The sequence below is a fragment of the Schistocerca cancellata genome, chromosome 3 (assembly GCF_023864275.1).
Source record: "Schistocerca cancellata isolate TAMUIC-IGC-003103 chromosome 3, iqSchCanc2.1, whole genome shotgun sequence".
NCBI lineage: Eukaryota > Metazoa > Arthropoda > Insecta > Orthoptera > Acrididae > Schistocerca > Schistocerca cancellata.
In genome coordinates, this window is record NC_064628.1 from 392,993,247 (window position 1) to 393,009,278 (window position 16,032).

Below are 16,032 nucleotides of genomic sequence, written 5' to 3' on the forward strand. Positions count from 1 at the left end.
CCCTCGCTCAAAGTCCGTCAACTGCACATACGATTCACGTCCACGCTGTCGCGGCATGCTACCAGTGTTAAAGACTGCGATGGAGCTCCGTATGCCACGGCAAACTGGCTGACACTGACGGCGGCGGTGCACAAATGCTGCGCAGCTAGCGCCATTCGACGGCCATCACCGCGGTTCCTCGTGTGTCCGCTGTGCCGTGCGTGTGATCATTGCTTGTACAGCCCTCTCGCAGTGTCCGGAGCAAGTATGGTGGGTCTGACACACCGGTGTCAATGTGTTCTTTTTTCCATTTCCAGGAGTGTATATATATATATATATATATATATATATATATATATATATATATATATATATATATTGACTGTTCAGAGATGTCACTAAGCCCGCCAAAAGATGTGTATATATATATATATATATATATATATATATATATATATATATATCGGGTGAAGAGACCACCCCTATGCACTTGCCATGTCACTGTGAAGCGTGAGGTTGAGTGCATTTCAGCCCTACTAAATGTGGTTCCAATTGCATCCCTGTTGCACAATGTAGGGGTCACCTGCTGCTGTAGTCGGCTACCTACTCTCCTTTGGGCTGTGTGGGCTGTGATGCATGTGGTTCAGAGCATTCTCCGTGAACTTGAAACAATGTTGTGATTAATATGAAACTCCTGGGCTAAAATGGTCACATTTCATCCTCATCCCAGTTTCCCGATGATTCTTCCTCGTTGGAAGTCACCCAGATGTTGCCTCCGGACCGTGTTGTAATAAAGAACACCACCACCAGAGTGCACTGTAACAGCTCGCTGATTCACACAGACTGTCTTTTCCTGTTCCTTCAACTGTCTCGCGTTGTGGGGTCGAACCCATTTGGCCTGGTAGTCATGCTAGTCTCACGCCGTGTGACGTCCGACTTGCAGTGCACGACTGGGGGCATCTGGCAACATACTGCTGCACTTTCATTCATTTCCACCGAGTTGTTAATGTCTTACAAGGGTCGTTCAATAAGTAACGCCCCACATTTTTTTTTTTTTTTAAAGCCATTGACATATGTAGACAAACGTTGTTGTTGGTGCTTCACATTTGATGTTCGTTCTGTACGCTGGTGAAGTTTCGAACCGTTCTGGCAGATGGCAGAGCCGTATTGCGACGTCGAAATGGCGTCTACATACGACTCACGTTACAAGCAGGTTGCTATTACTGAATTATTGTGTGCAGAAAAAGAAATCGTGGTGAACATCCATAAACGTTTGTGTGCAGGGTATGGCGATCCTGCAGTTAATGGGAATACAGTTGGGCGATGGGTAAAGAAATTTACAGCCTGAGGAAATGCGGAAACAGAAGTCTATGATCAGCCACGCTCAGGACGTCCTGTCACAGCCACTGCTCTAGACATGCTGAATCGTGCATATGCCATTATTCGTGCCGACCGGTGCATCACAACTCGACAATTGGCTCTACAGTTGTCGGTCAGCACTCTAAATGCGTCTGCAATGATCTAAGCTCTTGGATATTCCAAGAGGTGCTCACAATGGGTTCCACGAATGCTCACAGTGGACCACAAGATTCAAAGAAAGGCCATTTCATCTGAATTGTTGGAGCGTTTTCAGACCGACAGAGAGGCCTTTCTGTCACAGAGCCGTGCAGGCTACCCGCATGGTCTAGGGCGTCTTGCCATGGATCTCGTTTCTCCCCTCGTCGGAGGTTCAAGTCCTCCCTCGGGCATGGATGTATGTTTTGTCCTTAGTATAATTTTGTTTAACTTAGATTAAATAGCGTGTAAACCTAGGGACTGATGACCTCAGCGGTTTGATCCCATAGGACGTTACCAAAAATTTCCAAATATTCTGTCACGGATCTTCACAGTAGAGGAAGCTGAGTGCACCACTTTTCGCTGGAAACAAAAAGGAGTGACATCATCCTCATTCACCACAAAAGAAGAAATTCAAGACAACCCCCTGTGCTGGAAAACTCATGGTAACAGTCTTCTGGGATTTAGATGGCGTCATTCTCGTGGGTGTGATGCCAAGAGGGTCAACCATCAAGTCAGAGGCATACGTGAAGACTCTGAATAAACTCAAGAACCGTTTCCAACGTGTTCCATCAGACAAGAATCCACCAGAAATAATGCACGCCTACACATAAGTTTGAGGACCGGGAACACATCGCCAAATTGGACTGGACATCATTTCATCATCCACCATACAGTCCAGGCCTTGCACCCTCGGACTTCCATTTCTTTGGGCCGCTTAATGATTCTCTACGGGGAACATACTTTGAAGATGACGAGAGTATCAGTTGTGCAGTGAAAACATGGCTGCATATACAGGACAAGAGCTTTTACCAGCAGGGAGTAAATGCTCTTCCACAACGTTGGCGTATGGCCACAGAACGTGATGGAGACTACATAGAAAAACAGGACATGGACAAGACGTGTTGATGTACAATTGTTACCATATTCTGACTCTTAAAAATAAATACTTTCTAAGAAAAAAATGTGGGGCATTACGTATTGAACGACCCACGTATTTTACTGTATCCAGCTCGCCCATAAGTTTTGTGGTCTCCATAATTAAAGTTTCAATTTCAAAATGCTGTAGAAAGAGAACCGTTGTGCACAATTTAAGCACTTTATAATTGACACAGTGGGAAACGTCATGCAACAAAAAAAAAATTAACGAAATTACACCAATAGATGGCTCTGTAAGTGTCTTAAGGTAAATGGGGCCGGCTACAAATGAAATATTAATTGCAGTACTTTATGTAAGCCCATCTGCCATGGCAAGGCTGTACTACATTGTATGGAAAAAACTGATTTTCAATTGTCCTGAGACCAAAAACCGTGTAAAAAGCAAAATTATAACAGCTTCCAGAGACTGGCGAATGACGTGGACATTATGCTGTCCAGCGTTAACTGCCATAGGTTGAAATCGAGAAACAGCATGTTCCATGACAGATCAGAGTGTCTCGGAGGTCACATTCAGAATGCGCTGTGCAATGTGTGCCTTTGATGCAGCTACGTGTGTAATTGGAGTACTGAACATAACATCTTTCAGATAACCCCACAGCCACAAGTCGTACAGCTTGAGGACAGTTGATCTTCATGGCCAGGCTGTAGGGAAATGATGTCTGATAATTCTAGCATTTCCGAAATGCCTGTGCAGCAGCCCCTTCCACTAGCTGTGCCATGTGCAGAGGAGCGCCATCGTGTGTGTCCAGATGTCGGCGCTATCGAAACATCAGAACGACGCTGGGATGCAGATGACTCTCATACTGTTTACCGGTGATGGTGCAGGTAACAGAACTCGCATGACCTGTCTCCTTGAAAAAATGTGTCTCCGTCATAAACTATGCCGTCAACTCGCACCATACTATCACTTTTGCAGAATGAAGTGGCACTGGTTGACGTGCGTGCGGATTTTCTGTTGCCCATATTCTGTCATCCTGCATATTGAGATGTTCTTGGAGATGGAAATGAGTTTTGTCTGTCCACAGAATGTTCCTTGGTCATTCATTGTCCACTTGCACATGAGAAAGAAATTACAGTGCGATCGTTTGTCTTGGTAGCAGGCTGGCAACTGCTGAACATGGATGATTTTGTGTGGATAGCAATGCGGAATGTGTTTTTTAGGATTTTATGCAACTTCATCGCAGGCATGTTCAGCGTTCAGGCAATTCCCCATGCACTGCGTGTTTGCACACCACTGCTCGACCCCTCCTGCTGTGCTGTGGTCACATCTTCGACAGACGTCGGATTAATTACTTTCATCCCTCTGCCACACTGCACTTCAAAAGAACCTGTCTTTTCGAATTACATAACCATCTTCTCCAGACCTTTCGCAGACATTGGACCAATGTCTTTTTTCATGCCTTTGAGTGTCTGGAATTTCTGCAGGTATTTCTCATTGCTATTAAAAAATGTTAACTCCCTGCCATTGAAGGTGTTGGCTTGCACATATTGTCTCTATATTTATTATAAATTATTACAGCTCATGTTAGAAACTGAAATGACCCACATTAAAACCATGTGAAGGGTAGATTTATGGACAGAACCAAGTTTCATGACATGTCACACAGTAAAATGTCATGACACAACAGTTGGTAAAACTTGATCTACATTGTCATTGGTGACGGAAGCTGGAAATCCGACAATGTGACATTCTGCAAGTAAGAACGAGTAAAAGGAGCATATATGGATGGGTTAAAATTAAAGCATTTATGAAAACTTTACAAAATTGCATTGTAATATGGTAGAAAAAAAATACTGTGAGGGCACACATTGGCAAAATTTTTGTTAGTAAAAGGAACTAAAACAAAATCACAAAAACAGGACTAAGTGGAGTCAACAGTCACTAACCTCAATTGAATGGCATCCTAATTCCAGAGTACTGGTATTCTGATCATCCAATTATTTCACTTAGTAACCTGTGGTGCGTGATGCAGGAAAATATCAACCAAATCAACAAACGTTATATGATCTTTGTTAATGAGGAGATTTCTGTCAATAATGTGGCACAAGTTCACTATAATACATAGCAGATCATAGTGGATCAGAATGGAAAAACTCTTGTGGCAATTTTTTATACATAAAATGTGGTTTCGTAATACATATATGTCGAATGCACTCTTTAAACTCTCAAAATCAGACACAGTTTCACACAAGTTTGTGTGTGGCATAGATTTGACAAATCCTTGATAGACATCTGGAGGTACATGGCACCAGATGTCCACATGCAAGTGATGCAGTCCCAGTAGATTATGGGCAGGTAATCTACATCTACACCTACATTTATACTCCACAAGCCACCCAACGGTGTGTGGCGGAGGGCACTTTACATGCCACTGTCATTACCTCCCTTTCTTGTTCCAGTCGCGTATGGTTCGCAGGAAGAATGACTGCCAGAAAGCCTCTGTGTGTGCTCGACTCTCTCTAATTTTACATTTGTGATCTCCTCAGGAGGTATTAGTTGGGGGAAGCAATATATTCGATACCTCATTCAGAAATGCACCCTCTCGAAACCTGGACAGCAACCTATACCGTGATACAGAGCCCCTCTCTTGCAGAGTCTGCCACTTGAGTTTGCTAGACATCTCCATAACACTATCACACCTACCAAATAACCCTGTGATGAAACATGCCACTCTTCTTTGGATCTTTTCCACCTCCTCTGTCAACCCGACCTGGTACGGATCCCACACTGATGAGCAATACTCAAGTATAGGTTGAATGAGTATTTTGTAAGCCACCTCCTTTGTTGATGGACTACATTTTCTAAGGTCTCTCCCAATGAATCTCAACCTGGCACCCACCTTACCAACAATTAATTTTATATGATCATTCCACTTCAAATTGTTCTGTACACATACTCCCAGATATTTTACAGAAGTAACTGCTACCAGTGTTTGTTCCACTATCATATAATCATACAATAAAGGATCCTTCTTTCTCTGTAATTTGTGGGTGTGGAGCTGGCACCGTTATTTTATAACGGTGATTGTTTCCCTTATGTAGGTTGGTGTCAACAAAATGTTTTTGCATTCGGAGGAGAAAGGTGGTGATTGGAATTTCGTGAAAAGATTCTGCCACAGCAGAAAACACCATTGTTTTAATGATGTCCACCCCAAACCCTGTATCATTTCAGTGACACTCTCTCCCCTATTTTGCCATAATATAAAATGTTCTGCCCTTCCTTGAACTTTTTCAATGTATTCCGTCAATGGTAAGGATCCCACACTGCAGAGCAGTATTCTATATTCTAAAAGAGGATGGACAAGTGTAATGTAGACAGTCTCCTTAGTAGATCTGTTACATTTTCCCAGTGCCCAATAAAACACAGTCTTTGGTTAGCCTTCCCCACAACATTTTCCTTCCAATTTAAGTTTCACTTAATTGTAATTCCTAGCTATTTAGATGAATTTACGACCTTTAGATTTGACTGATTTATCATCTGAATGAAGTTTAACAGATTCCTTTTAGCACTCACGTGGATGACCTCACACTTTTCATTATTTAGGGTCAATTGCCAAATTTCACACCATACAGATATCTTTTCTAAATCATTTTGCAATTTGTTTTGATCTTCTGATGACTTTACTAGTCGATAAATGAGAGTATGATCTGCAAGCAACCTAAGATGGCTGCTCAGATTTTCTGCCAAATCATTATATAGATAAGGAACAGCAAAGAGCCTTTAAGACTACCTTGGGTAACACCAGAAATCACTTCCATTTTACTCAATTACTTTCCATCAATTACTATTAACTGTAACCTCTCTGATAGGAAATCATGAATCCAGTCACATAACTGAGACAATATTCCATAAGCACGCAATTTCACTATAAGCCACTTGTGTGGTACAGTGTAAAAACCTTCTAGAAATCCAGAAATATGAAATCAATTTGGAATCCCTTGTCTATAGCACTCAGCATGTCATGCGAGTAAAGAGCTAGTTGTGTTTCAGAAGAACGATGTTTTCTAGACCCATGTTGACTGTCTGTCAATAGACCATTTTCTTTGAGGTAATTCATAATGTTTGAACACAATATATGTTCCAAAATCCTGCTGCATATCAATGTTAATTATACGGGCCTGTAATTTAGTGGATTACTCCTACAACCTTTCTCGAATATTGGTGTGACATGTGCAACTTTCCAGTCTCTGGGTACAGATCTTTCACCAAGCAACATAAAAACACTTGTACCTCCAACAGTATTGTACTCTGTCACCAGATCTCCCACAGATCCTATCCTGCTTTGCAGAGTGGGCAAGCCTCAGACCTCCACATTCTGTGGTGAGGCACGGATTCCTGGTGACGTACCATTCTCTTTCGCCATGTCAGGTGGTGATCACTCCCTGTCTCAACATAATGGCCACTTCCCTCTTTGACTCAGTAGCTGCCTAGTGATGACGAATTCACAGGACTCTTTGCCGTATTGCTGTGCATGCTGAGCTAGACACTGGTGCCCTCTGCTGTTGTTCCGCAGTCACGTGCGTGGTGGAGCAGAATGCGTGTGCCTGGAGCTGCAAGGAGACGGAAGAGGAGCGCCAGGAGGAGATACTGTGGCTGCTGGCCAACCGGTCCCTCATCTCTAGCTGGTGCCCCACCATCACTGAAAGGAGCCGCACCAGTGAGTACCGCACTGCCTCTTGTAGCCAGCTCCTCATGGGGCTTGCTGCTGTCACTTAAACTAGCCTTACCTGTAATGGAATAAGCCTCACTGGCTGTGTAGTTTCACTGGATCACTACCTGAAAGTGTTATTGTAAGTCTTATCCTTAAAATGAATAGCTTCTATTTAAGTTCAAAATTGGAGGTTTAGCAATCTTTAATCATGTTTCTAAGATCTTACTGGTGATGACCAAGACTCTTACAGTCTTTATAATGTTTACACACAAGTAAGTAGGAAAGACATATATATGAGGAGCATAATAATACTTATTTCTTCAAAAGTAAAATTTCACACAGTACAGATGAAGTGATCACACTTTGTTTCACACACAGTTAAGCAGAAGAAAGCACAGAACTCTTACCACAATCACAAAAATTATTTAAATGATCCAAATCACACATTATGATATCTGTTGCTCATAATTATAAAAATGTTTCCTCAGCTTGATTTAAACACATGGAGAAGCAACACAGACAGTTCTCGAGGTTGGTCTAAAATACAAACTAGCTAAACTACAGCTAAACAACACAAAGACTAAGAGCACAATGACAGCACTCTCAGCTAAAAGTAGACTGACTGAAAATGGCCTGAGTATTGGCCTTATAGAGACTCACTTCAGGATATAACCAAACTTTGTTAGTTTATAACAGTTTACAAATTGCACACATGCTCAGAAAAAACAGAGCATCTTGGACCACTAGAGATAGGATGTTCATATTCACAAAACATGTTAATTAGCATGTTCTGCAGAAATGATTAGCATTTGAACCACACCAGCATCAATATTGCAGCAAAACACCACCTACCAGCAAAATGTGTATGTGGCTCTTGTTGTCACTATAAACTGTAGGTAATGAATCAGTGTCACTCGAGCAGAATTGCAAGATGTCTTGCAGATGTATGCACAAACTATACCATCAAATCATTGAGTTTGAGGAGGGCGCATTATTGGCAAGAGAGAAATTGATACATCCATCCAGAAAATTGTTGTTCATGTGGCAAGAAGTGTTTTGGCAGTGCAACAGGTGTGTGCAGAATGGTTCACTGACTGCTGTAGAACAGGATGAGATGTGTCAGGTCGCACCACCCAGACCATCCCCTGATAAGATTGACACCTCATCTGAATGGCATTGCAGGATAGATCTGTGTCCTTGGTTCTGGTGCAACACTGTAAAAGTGTAACACATCGTACATTATCAGGGATGACAATAAATCACCGTTTATCATGGCACAGGTTATGTGTGCATCGTCCATTTCTCCACCTACCTTTGACAAATGTGCAGAAATATGCTAGAAGACAATTGTGTATGGAATGACTCATTGAGAACAGGAATGGAATCAGACAGTTTTTTGGACAAATTCGGGTTCTGTTTGTTTGAAAATGATGGCTGCATTTTGGTTTGCCACAGACAGGAGAGCAGCATCACAGAGACTGCATTTGCACACAATATACAGTGCAAACTCAAGGCTTTATGGTGTTGGATGCTATTGGGTACAGCCACAAATCATAGTTGGTGAGTGTCCAGAGTATTGTGACAGTGTGGCCACGTGAATGATGCCTTGCGACCTACAGCCATGCCCTTTGCGTACAACACCCCTGATGCCATTTTTCAGCAAGGCAGTGTACGGCCACATGTTGCTGCATGAACACATGCCTTCTTGGTATCACAGAATGTCAGCATTTGGCCCTGGCCCACCAGATCACAAGACTTGTCACCAATTGAAAACGTGTGGAATATGGTGCAACACTGTGACCCAGTGCCAACCACCACACATGACCATTGGAAGGAAGTGAATGCAGCATGGATGGCTATACCACAGGACGCCATTCATGCATTATACATGTTGATGCCATCATGCATGGAACAAGCTATCAGGGCCCATGGTGGAACTCTTACATACTAGGCAATAGGACACAAACTGAAATGAAGTGACTGAAACGCTAATCATTTCTGCAGAACATACTTGTGGCACCTCTGGCATAGAGTGCCCTATCTTTGACTATGATCTCTTTGGACTGTCATCTCCTGTAATGAGCCTCTCTCACTCACAGTTGCAGCAATCCTCAGAGAAAATACCACTGAGGCCATCTTTTGACCAACATGAAAGACAAAATATCTGCTTCTTTTGGTGAAGGACAAACTAGAACTAAAAATACTTGGTATATATAGCATTCCTTGTTAGTTTGGTCACCATTACATCAGGCAAACACAGAACTGCCTCTCAAAAACACTGCATATAACACATTAGAAGTGAAAGTTGGGGGCATAAAGATAAATCAACAGTGGCAGAATGAGGGATATACATTTGAATTTAAGAGGAAAAATGTTGTGCCAAGCTAGTGGCTTTTGGTAGACTCTACTAGAGTCTCATTGGTAGGAACGTGAGCTACCAACTAAGCACATCGTGGAACACTGCACTAGCATCAATATGCCGAGAATGCACCCGGCAGTTGACACTTTGCAAGTCTGGGCAAGACTGAATGTACTGAGAGTCAAATGGCAGTCCGTGTGCCCCCCACAGGTTATCGAATCCCGAGCCTGAGGAAAGGTGGGGGAGAGATGGCTGCCGTTCAGGTATATATATGAGATGTCCACGTAATCTCGACACTTTGCCAAAAGATAATGAGAGTGACACCCATTGAAACACTGCAGGCCATCTTTTGACCAACATGAAAGACAAAATATCTGCTTCTTTTGGTGAAGGACAAACTAGAACTAAAAATACTTGGTATATATAGCATTCCTTGTTAGTTTGGTCACCATTACATCAGGCAAACACAGAACTGCCTCTCAAAAACACTGCATATAACACATTAGAAGTGAAAGTTGGGGGCATAAAGATAAATCAACAGTGGCAGAATGAGGGATATACATTTGAATTTAAGAGGAAAAATGTTGTGCCAAGCTAGTGGCTTTTGGTAGACTGGATAAGAGCCCAAGAAGATTCCATCAGCAATATATGCAGGAAGAAGCTACATTCACATTTAAGGCAAACCTACATTTATAGAATTTGTAGATTTGGAGGAAGCTTTTGACAATGTTGGTTGGACTACACTCTTTGAAATTCTGAAAATAGCAGGGATAAAATGCAGGGAGAAAAAAGTTATGTTAAACTTGTAAGGAAGCCAGACCACAGTTATAAGGGTTAGGGGGCATGAAAGGCAAGCTATAGCTGAGAAGAGAGTGAGACAGGTTTCTAGCCTATATCCTCAATGTTACTCAGTTTGTACATTGAGCAAGCTGTGAAGGAAATCATGGAGAAATTGGAAAGGGGGTTAAACTCCAGGGAGAAATTCTGTCAGAGACAGCTAAGGCTTTGGAAGAACAGTGGAATGGAGTGGACAGTGTCTGGAAAAGAGATTATAAAATGAAAGTCAATAAAAGAAAAAAAAGAGTGATGGAATGTGGTCAAAGTAAATCAGGTGATACTTCAGGAATTAAATTAGGATATGAGACACTAAAAGTAGTAGATGAGTTTTATTTGGGCTGAAAAATAGCCAAGGATGGGCAAACTGCTGACTGCCAATAGTGAGGAAAGCATTTATGAAAAAGAGGATTTGTTAACACATTGTGATGAAGCAAGCTGGGATCTCTTTACTTCCTCTTTTGTTTTGCCATTTGACTCCTTAAATTCATTCTATTTTCACTTTTGCCTAATTACCATTAACATGCATGAGTATAATCTGCATTCCATAAAAGAGAAAGGTTGGCCCTCAGTCTTAAGGAATATAGCACCAGGTCTAATTTTGTGCTTAGTTTTGTGTGTATATTTAATTCCCTAATTTATTTTGACCATTTCTAGCTAATATCTTTTGCTACAGATCATCATAGGGTAAAATCAGTAATTATTTCACGACTTAGATTCTGTTGTTGACTTATAAACACATATAAATTCTGTACTGATTATAAACATTTGGAAGAAGAACTAATAGAATTCTAAAAGTATTTATTTGGCTCTAGTCGAAAACATGTTAGCAAAGCCAGCCCTTAATTAATTCCAAAATAAGTAAAACGTTTGCCAAAAGTATTGTTTGTATAACTATATCTGTTAATTTTTTTATTTAAACAAATAATTTAGCCTAACCTTTGTGGTAGAAGGAACTATTAAAAAAGGTGGAATTTTTTGACATATTCAGTTCGTTGAATGAGTCATGTTTTAATTGTAATTCCTGTAACTTAAACATCGAACAGTGTATAGTTTCAGTAAGTATTATTGTTAGGATATATGAAGGATAGATTTTTGGCCTGAGACAGCCAGTTCTCAGCCAATTTTCAGACGAGAATGATGTATTGCTTAAATTAACAACAATGCATCAGCTTAACAGTGGAATAAGTGTAACACAAATAGGCCATGTGTTAGATCAAGTAATGACAATAGTCTGTTCAATTTATTTGAGAAATAGTGTCACATGTACCTTATTATTCTGCAAGAACTGTGAACTTTGTGGTTAGGTTTTTACTGCTCATAGACGTTCAACAGCAAGCTATTGTAGCAGTATGCTGATGTTTGCCTGCAACCTATTAATGAGGCTTATCGAATTTATCAATAGTGAACTGGCCATATAATTGTGTAATTTTGGGGGTTGTGAACAGTGAAAGTAGGTAGTTCAAATAACTATTGAGAATGTACTGAATTGAGTTGTGGATAAAAGAAGTTCATCCACAACTTGATGAACATCAGGATCAGTTTATAGGACACATCCTAAGTCATCAAGGAATAGTCAGTTTGGTAATGGAAGGAAGTGTAGAGGTAAAAATTCTACAGAAAGAGCAAGTTTTGAATACATAAGTGTATACAAATGGTTTGTAAGTTGCAATTGTTATGCAGAGAAGAAGATACTTGTACAGGACAGCCTAGCTTGGAGATCTGTATCACGTAGTCTCTAGATCAAAGACTGCAACAACAACATTTAAACAAATATGCTTTCATATACACTAAACTTTCACAGATATTTGTATGTGATGAATTGTATCAGAATTAAATAATAAACAGTTCAAATCTCCCATTTCTGATGAACCAAGCCCAAACCTCCTTGCAGTACATTCTCTCCATCCACAAAATTCTCCTGCTATGCAATCAAAAATTCTTGGAACCCATAACACACACTGAAACTCTTGCCCTCAAGGAACTAGGGCAACATGCACAACACCACCTCAAGAAGCTCTCTACCCTGCTCATATCCTACTGCAGCCTCAGAGTACCTCTGTCCACGATCTTTACAACATCCTCCAAACCTCTCCCATGTCCCCTCATAGCTGACAAACCCTGTCTTGTAGACCTACTACACTTACCCCACCCTCCAAAACTCCCTCCCCCCACCACACAAAATCCAGAACCTAAACAGACCCGCAACACAATCATGAACCTTTCCTCCAGAAATCTTAGCCCCACAGAAATATCAATCCTTTCCAAAGGCCTCACCTATTGCCCCACTCCCAGATTCAATCATGCAGGACTTGTTAAAGACCTCCTTTCATTCTCCCAGTTGCTATAGTGGAAATACTTTTTCACCACCAACCCTACCAATCAGACACAACCAAAGACTAATGTTGAACCCTGCTTAACTCAGTTCACTCCTCCATCCAACTGTGATCCACCTCCACTGACCCCAAATCACCACGTGTTCACTTCCCAGTATTTTTTAACCTCATACTTTGCCTCACCTTCATTCCCCAAACCTCTCAACATGCAAACTAACGTTACATCTGCAGAAAGAACCACAGTCCACCATTTCAAAACTGATCACAATCTTAAATCCTACCTGCGGACAAAGGATCCACCACCGTTGTTTTGAATCGCAAGGATTACCTGGCAGAAGGACTCTGCCAACTGTCAGATACTTCCACCTACAATCCTTGCCATAGCGATACCATTCCAGAATTACAGTCACTCCTCAAATACTTAGGCCTGTCCCGGAACCTTTCCACAGAGTCCATCTCTCTACTCACCCCTACCACTCCCCACACTCCTAAATTCTACATGCTTCCTAAGCCCATAAACCCAACCACCCAGGATGCCCCATTGTGGCCTGTTACTGTGCCCTCATTGAGAGACTCTCTGCTCTCAGAGACCAACACCTTCAACCTTTACCAAGAACCCACCTTCCTATATAAAAGATATCAACCATTTCCTCCACTGGCTCTCCACAGTTCCTGCCTCTTTACCACACAGTGCTCTGCTCATCACTGTTGACGCCACCTCCCTTTACACTAACATCCCTAATGCCCATGGCTTTACTGCTATCAAACACTACCTTCACAACACCAAACCAACAATTTCCTTCCTAGTCACCATGGCCAACTATATCCTCACCCACAATTACTTCTCTTTTGAAGGCTTGAAGGCATTACCTACAAACAAACGGGGCACCTGCATGGCACCATCCGATGCCAACCTATTCATGGGCCTTCTAGAGGAATCCTCTCTAAATACCCAGAATCCTAAAACCCTCACCTGGTTCAGATTCATTGATGACATCTTTGCAATCTCGATCGAGGGTGAAGACACCTTATCCATATTCCTCCAGAACCTCTACAATTTCTCCCCCATTTTCTTCACCTGGTCCTATTCAACCCAACAAGCCACCTTCCTAGATGTTGACCCCCACCTCAAGGGATGTTGTGTGCAACACTGGCTCAGTTTCAAATAGTGCAGTTCATGACCTAAGTTCATGGCTTGTACAAAATAAACTAATGCTAAATTACAGTAAGACTCAGATTTTACAGTTTCTAACACACAATTCAGCAAAACCACACATTTTAATTTCAAATAACGGGCAAATGATTAGTAAAACTGAACAGTTAAAATTTATAGGTATTCAGATAGATAGTAAACTGTCATGGAGAGACCACATTCAGGATCTTGTTCAAAGACTTAATTCTGCCATTTTTACTATTCGAAAGGTATGTGAAGTGAGTGATCATTCAACATGAAAATGAGTCTACTTTGCTTATTTTCATTCACTTATGTCATATTGTATTATATTTTGGGTTGATGCTTCACATTCTAAAAGGATATTTTTGGCTCAGAAATGAGCAGTTCGGGTGATAAGTGGTGTAAGTTCATGAACCTCTTGTCGACCCCTTTCACAAGTCTGGATATTTTGACATTGGCCTTTCAATAAATATAGGGTGACTCAGGAGGAGGGGGGATAGTATTAGTGATTCTGAACAAAAAAACTTCATATGGACATATGCCCTATTCTGAATTGTTTCCGAGATAGAACACATTTAATACCACTTTTGTATGTTTTTCTTGAATAACTTGAAAACTGCACCCTCCAGTGAAAACGTGTCACAGCACAAAATTAAACTATATTAAATTTCCTACAAAAATATCCTGTTCATTTTTTCACTAGAACTAATGGTTTTTGCGAAGAGAGTATGAGAATGTTGAAAAACTCGCTCAACATGCATGCACTGTAGCTTATGTAATTTTTGTAGGCCAATTTGAGGTAGTTTCCTGACTTGATAGACCACAAGTGTCCTATATAAAACTGCCCATGTCAACTTGCTACCTCAATATGCTATCTTAAATTGGCCTACAAAAACTACGTAAGCTACAGCTCATGCACGTCAAGTGAGTTTTTCAACATTCTCGCACTCTCTTCACACAAACCATTAGTTCTAGGGAAAAAAATGAATAGGACCTTTTCTGTAGGAAATTTAATATAGTTTAATTTTTTATTGTGACACGTTTTCACTGGAGGGTGAGGTTTTCGAGTTATTCAAGAAAAACATACAAAAGTGATAATGAATGTGTTGTATCTCAGAAACAATTTGTAACAGGGCATATGTCCATATGACATTTTTGTTCAGAATCCTTAATACTATCTCCCCTCAAAGCTCCTACCTTTCCTCCTGACTCACCCTGTATATTCCTTACTGTCATATCTTGTTAACAATATTAGCTTATTCTCAAGAATAAGCAGTTTTCACTCAGTTAACACACGGCAGAAATCAAACCTCCATTTGGATTGGGCTTCCTTAACTGTTGTGCAGAAAGTTGTGCAGTATACTGCTGCATCCATTTTCAATAAGCTACCACTCAAATTCAAAAATCTCAGCAGTAATCCATGTGAATTCAAATCGAAACTGAAGAGTTTCCTCATGAGTCACTCCTCCTATTCTGTCAAGGAGTTCCTTGAAAAATTAAGCTGATTCTTGTTGTATTTTTGACTATGTTTAGTTAAACTTATGGACTGTCTTTTTTTGGATTTATAAACATTTTAGTTTTAGCTGTTATTGCTTTTATGTTGTAGTTTCATGTACTGACCTTGGAGATTTGCTCCTCAATTTGATCCTACAGAACTTGATGTGTAAATAAAATAAATAAAGAAATAAGATGGTTACATCAGTACCTCCATCCATATCAAACCTACTAACCACCAGCAATACCTCCACTTCAACAGCTGCCACCCATTTCATACCAAGAAGTCCCTTCCAGCCTAGCCACCTGTGGTCATCACATCTGCAGTGACGAGCGGTCCCCCTTGAAATATACTCAGGGTCTCACGGAAGCCTTCACAGACCGTTAATATCCTCCCAACCTTGTACAAAAACAAATCTCTAGTGCCTTATCTTTCCAGTCTCCCGCCACCTCCCAAAGTGCCACCATCCAGCCACAGAGGAGCATTCCCCTTGTAATTCAGTGCTGTCCAGGACTGGAGTGACTGAATTACATTCTCTGCCAGGGTTTCTACTACTTCTCATTGTGCCTTGAAACTAGAAATGTCCTGCCCATTATCCTTCCCACCCTTCCCAGAGTGGTATTCTGATGTCCACCAAACCTACATAATATACTCATCCATCCCTACACAACCCCTGTTCCCACCCTTTACCTCATGGTTCATACCCCTGT

At 41.1% G+C, this 16,032-nt stretch overlaps 1 protein-coding gene across 1 annotated transcript in view; it reads left to right on the forward strand.

Moving 5' to 3' along the window:
• The window catches only part of LOC126175118 (uncharacterized), a 141,064-nt gene that overhangs the window by 89,751 nt on the left and 35,281 nt on the right, over nucleotides 1-16,032 (forward strand). The window contains exon 3 of the mRNA XM_049921672.1: nucleotides 6,987-7,130. Coding sequence (XP_049777629.1) covers nucleotides 6,987-7,130 — 144 coding nt within the window. The remainder of the gene's footprint in view (nucleotides 1-6,986; nucleotides 7,131-16,032) is intronic.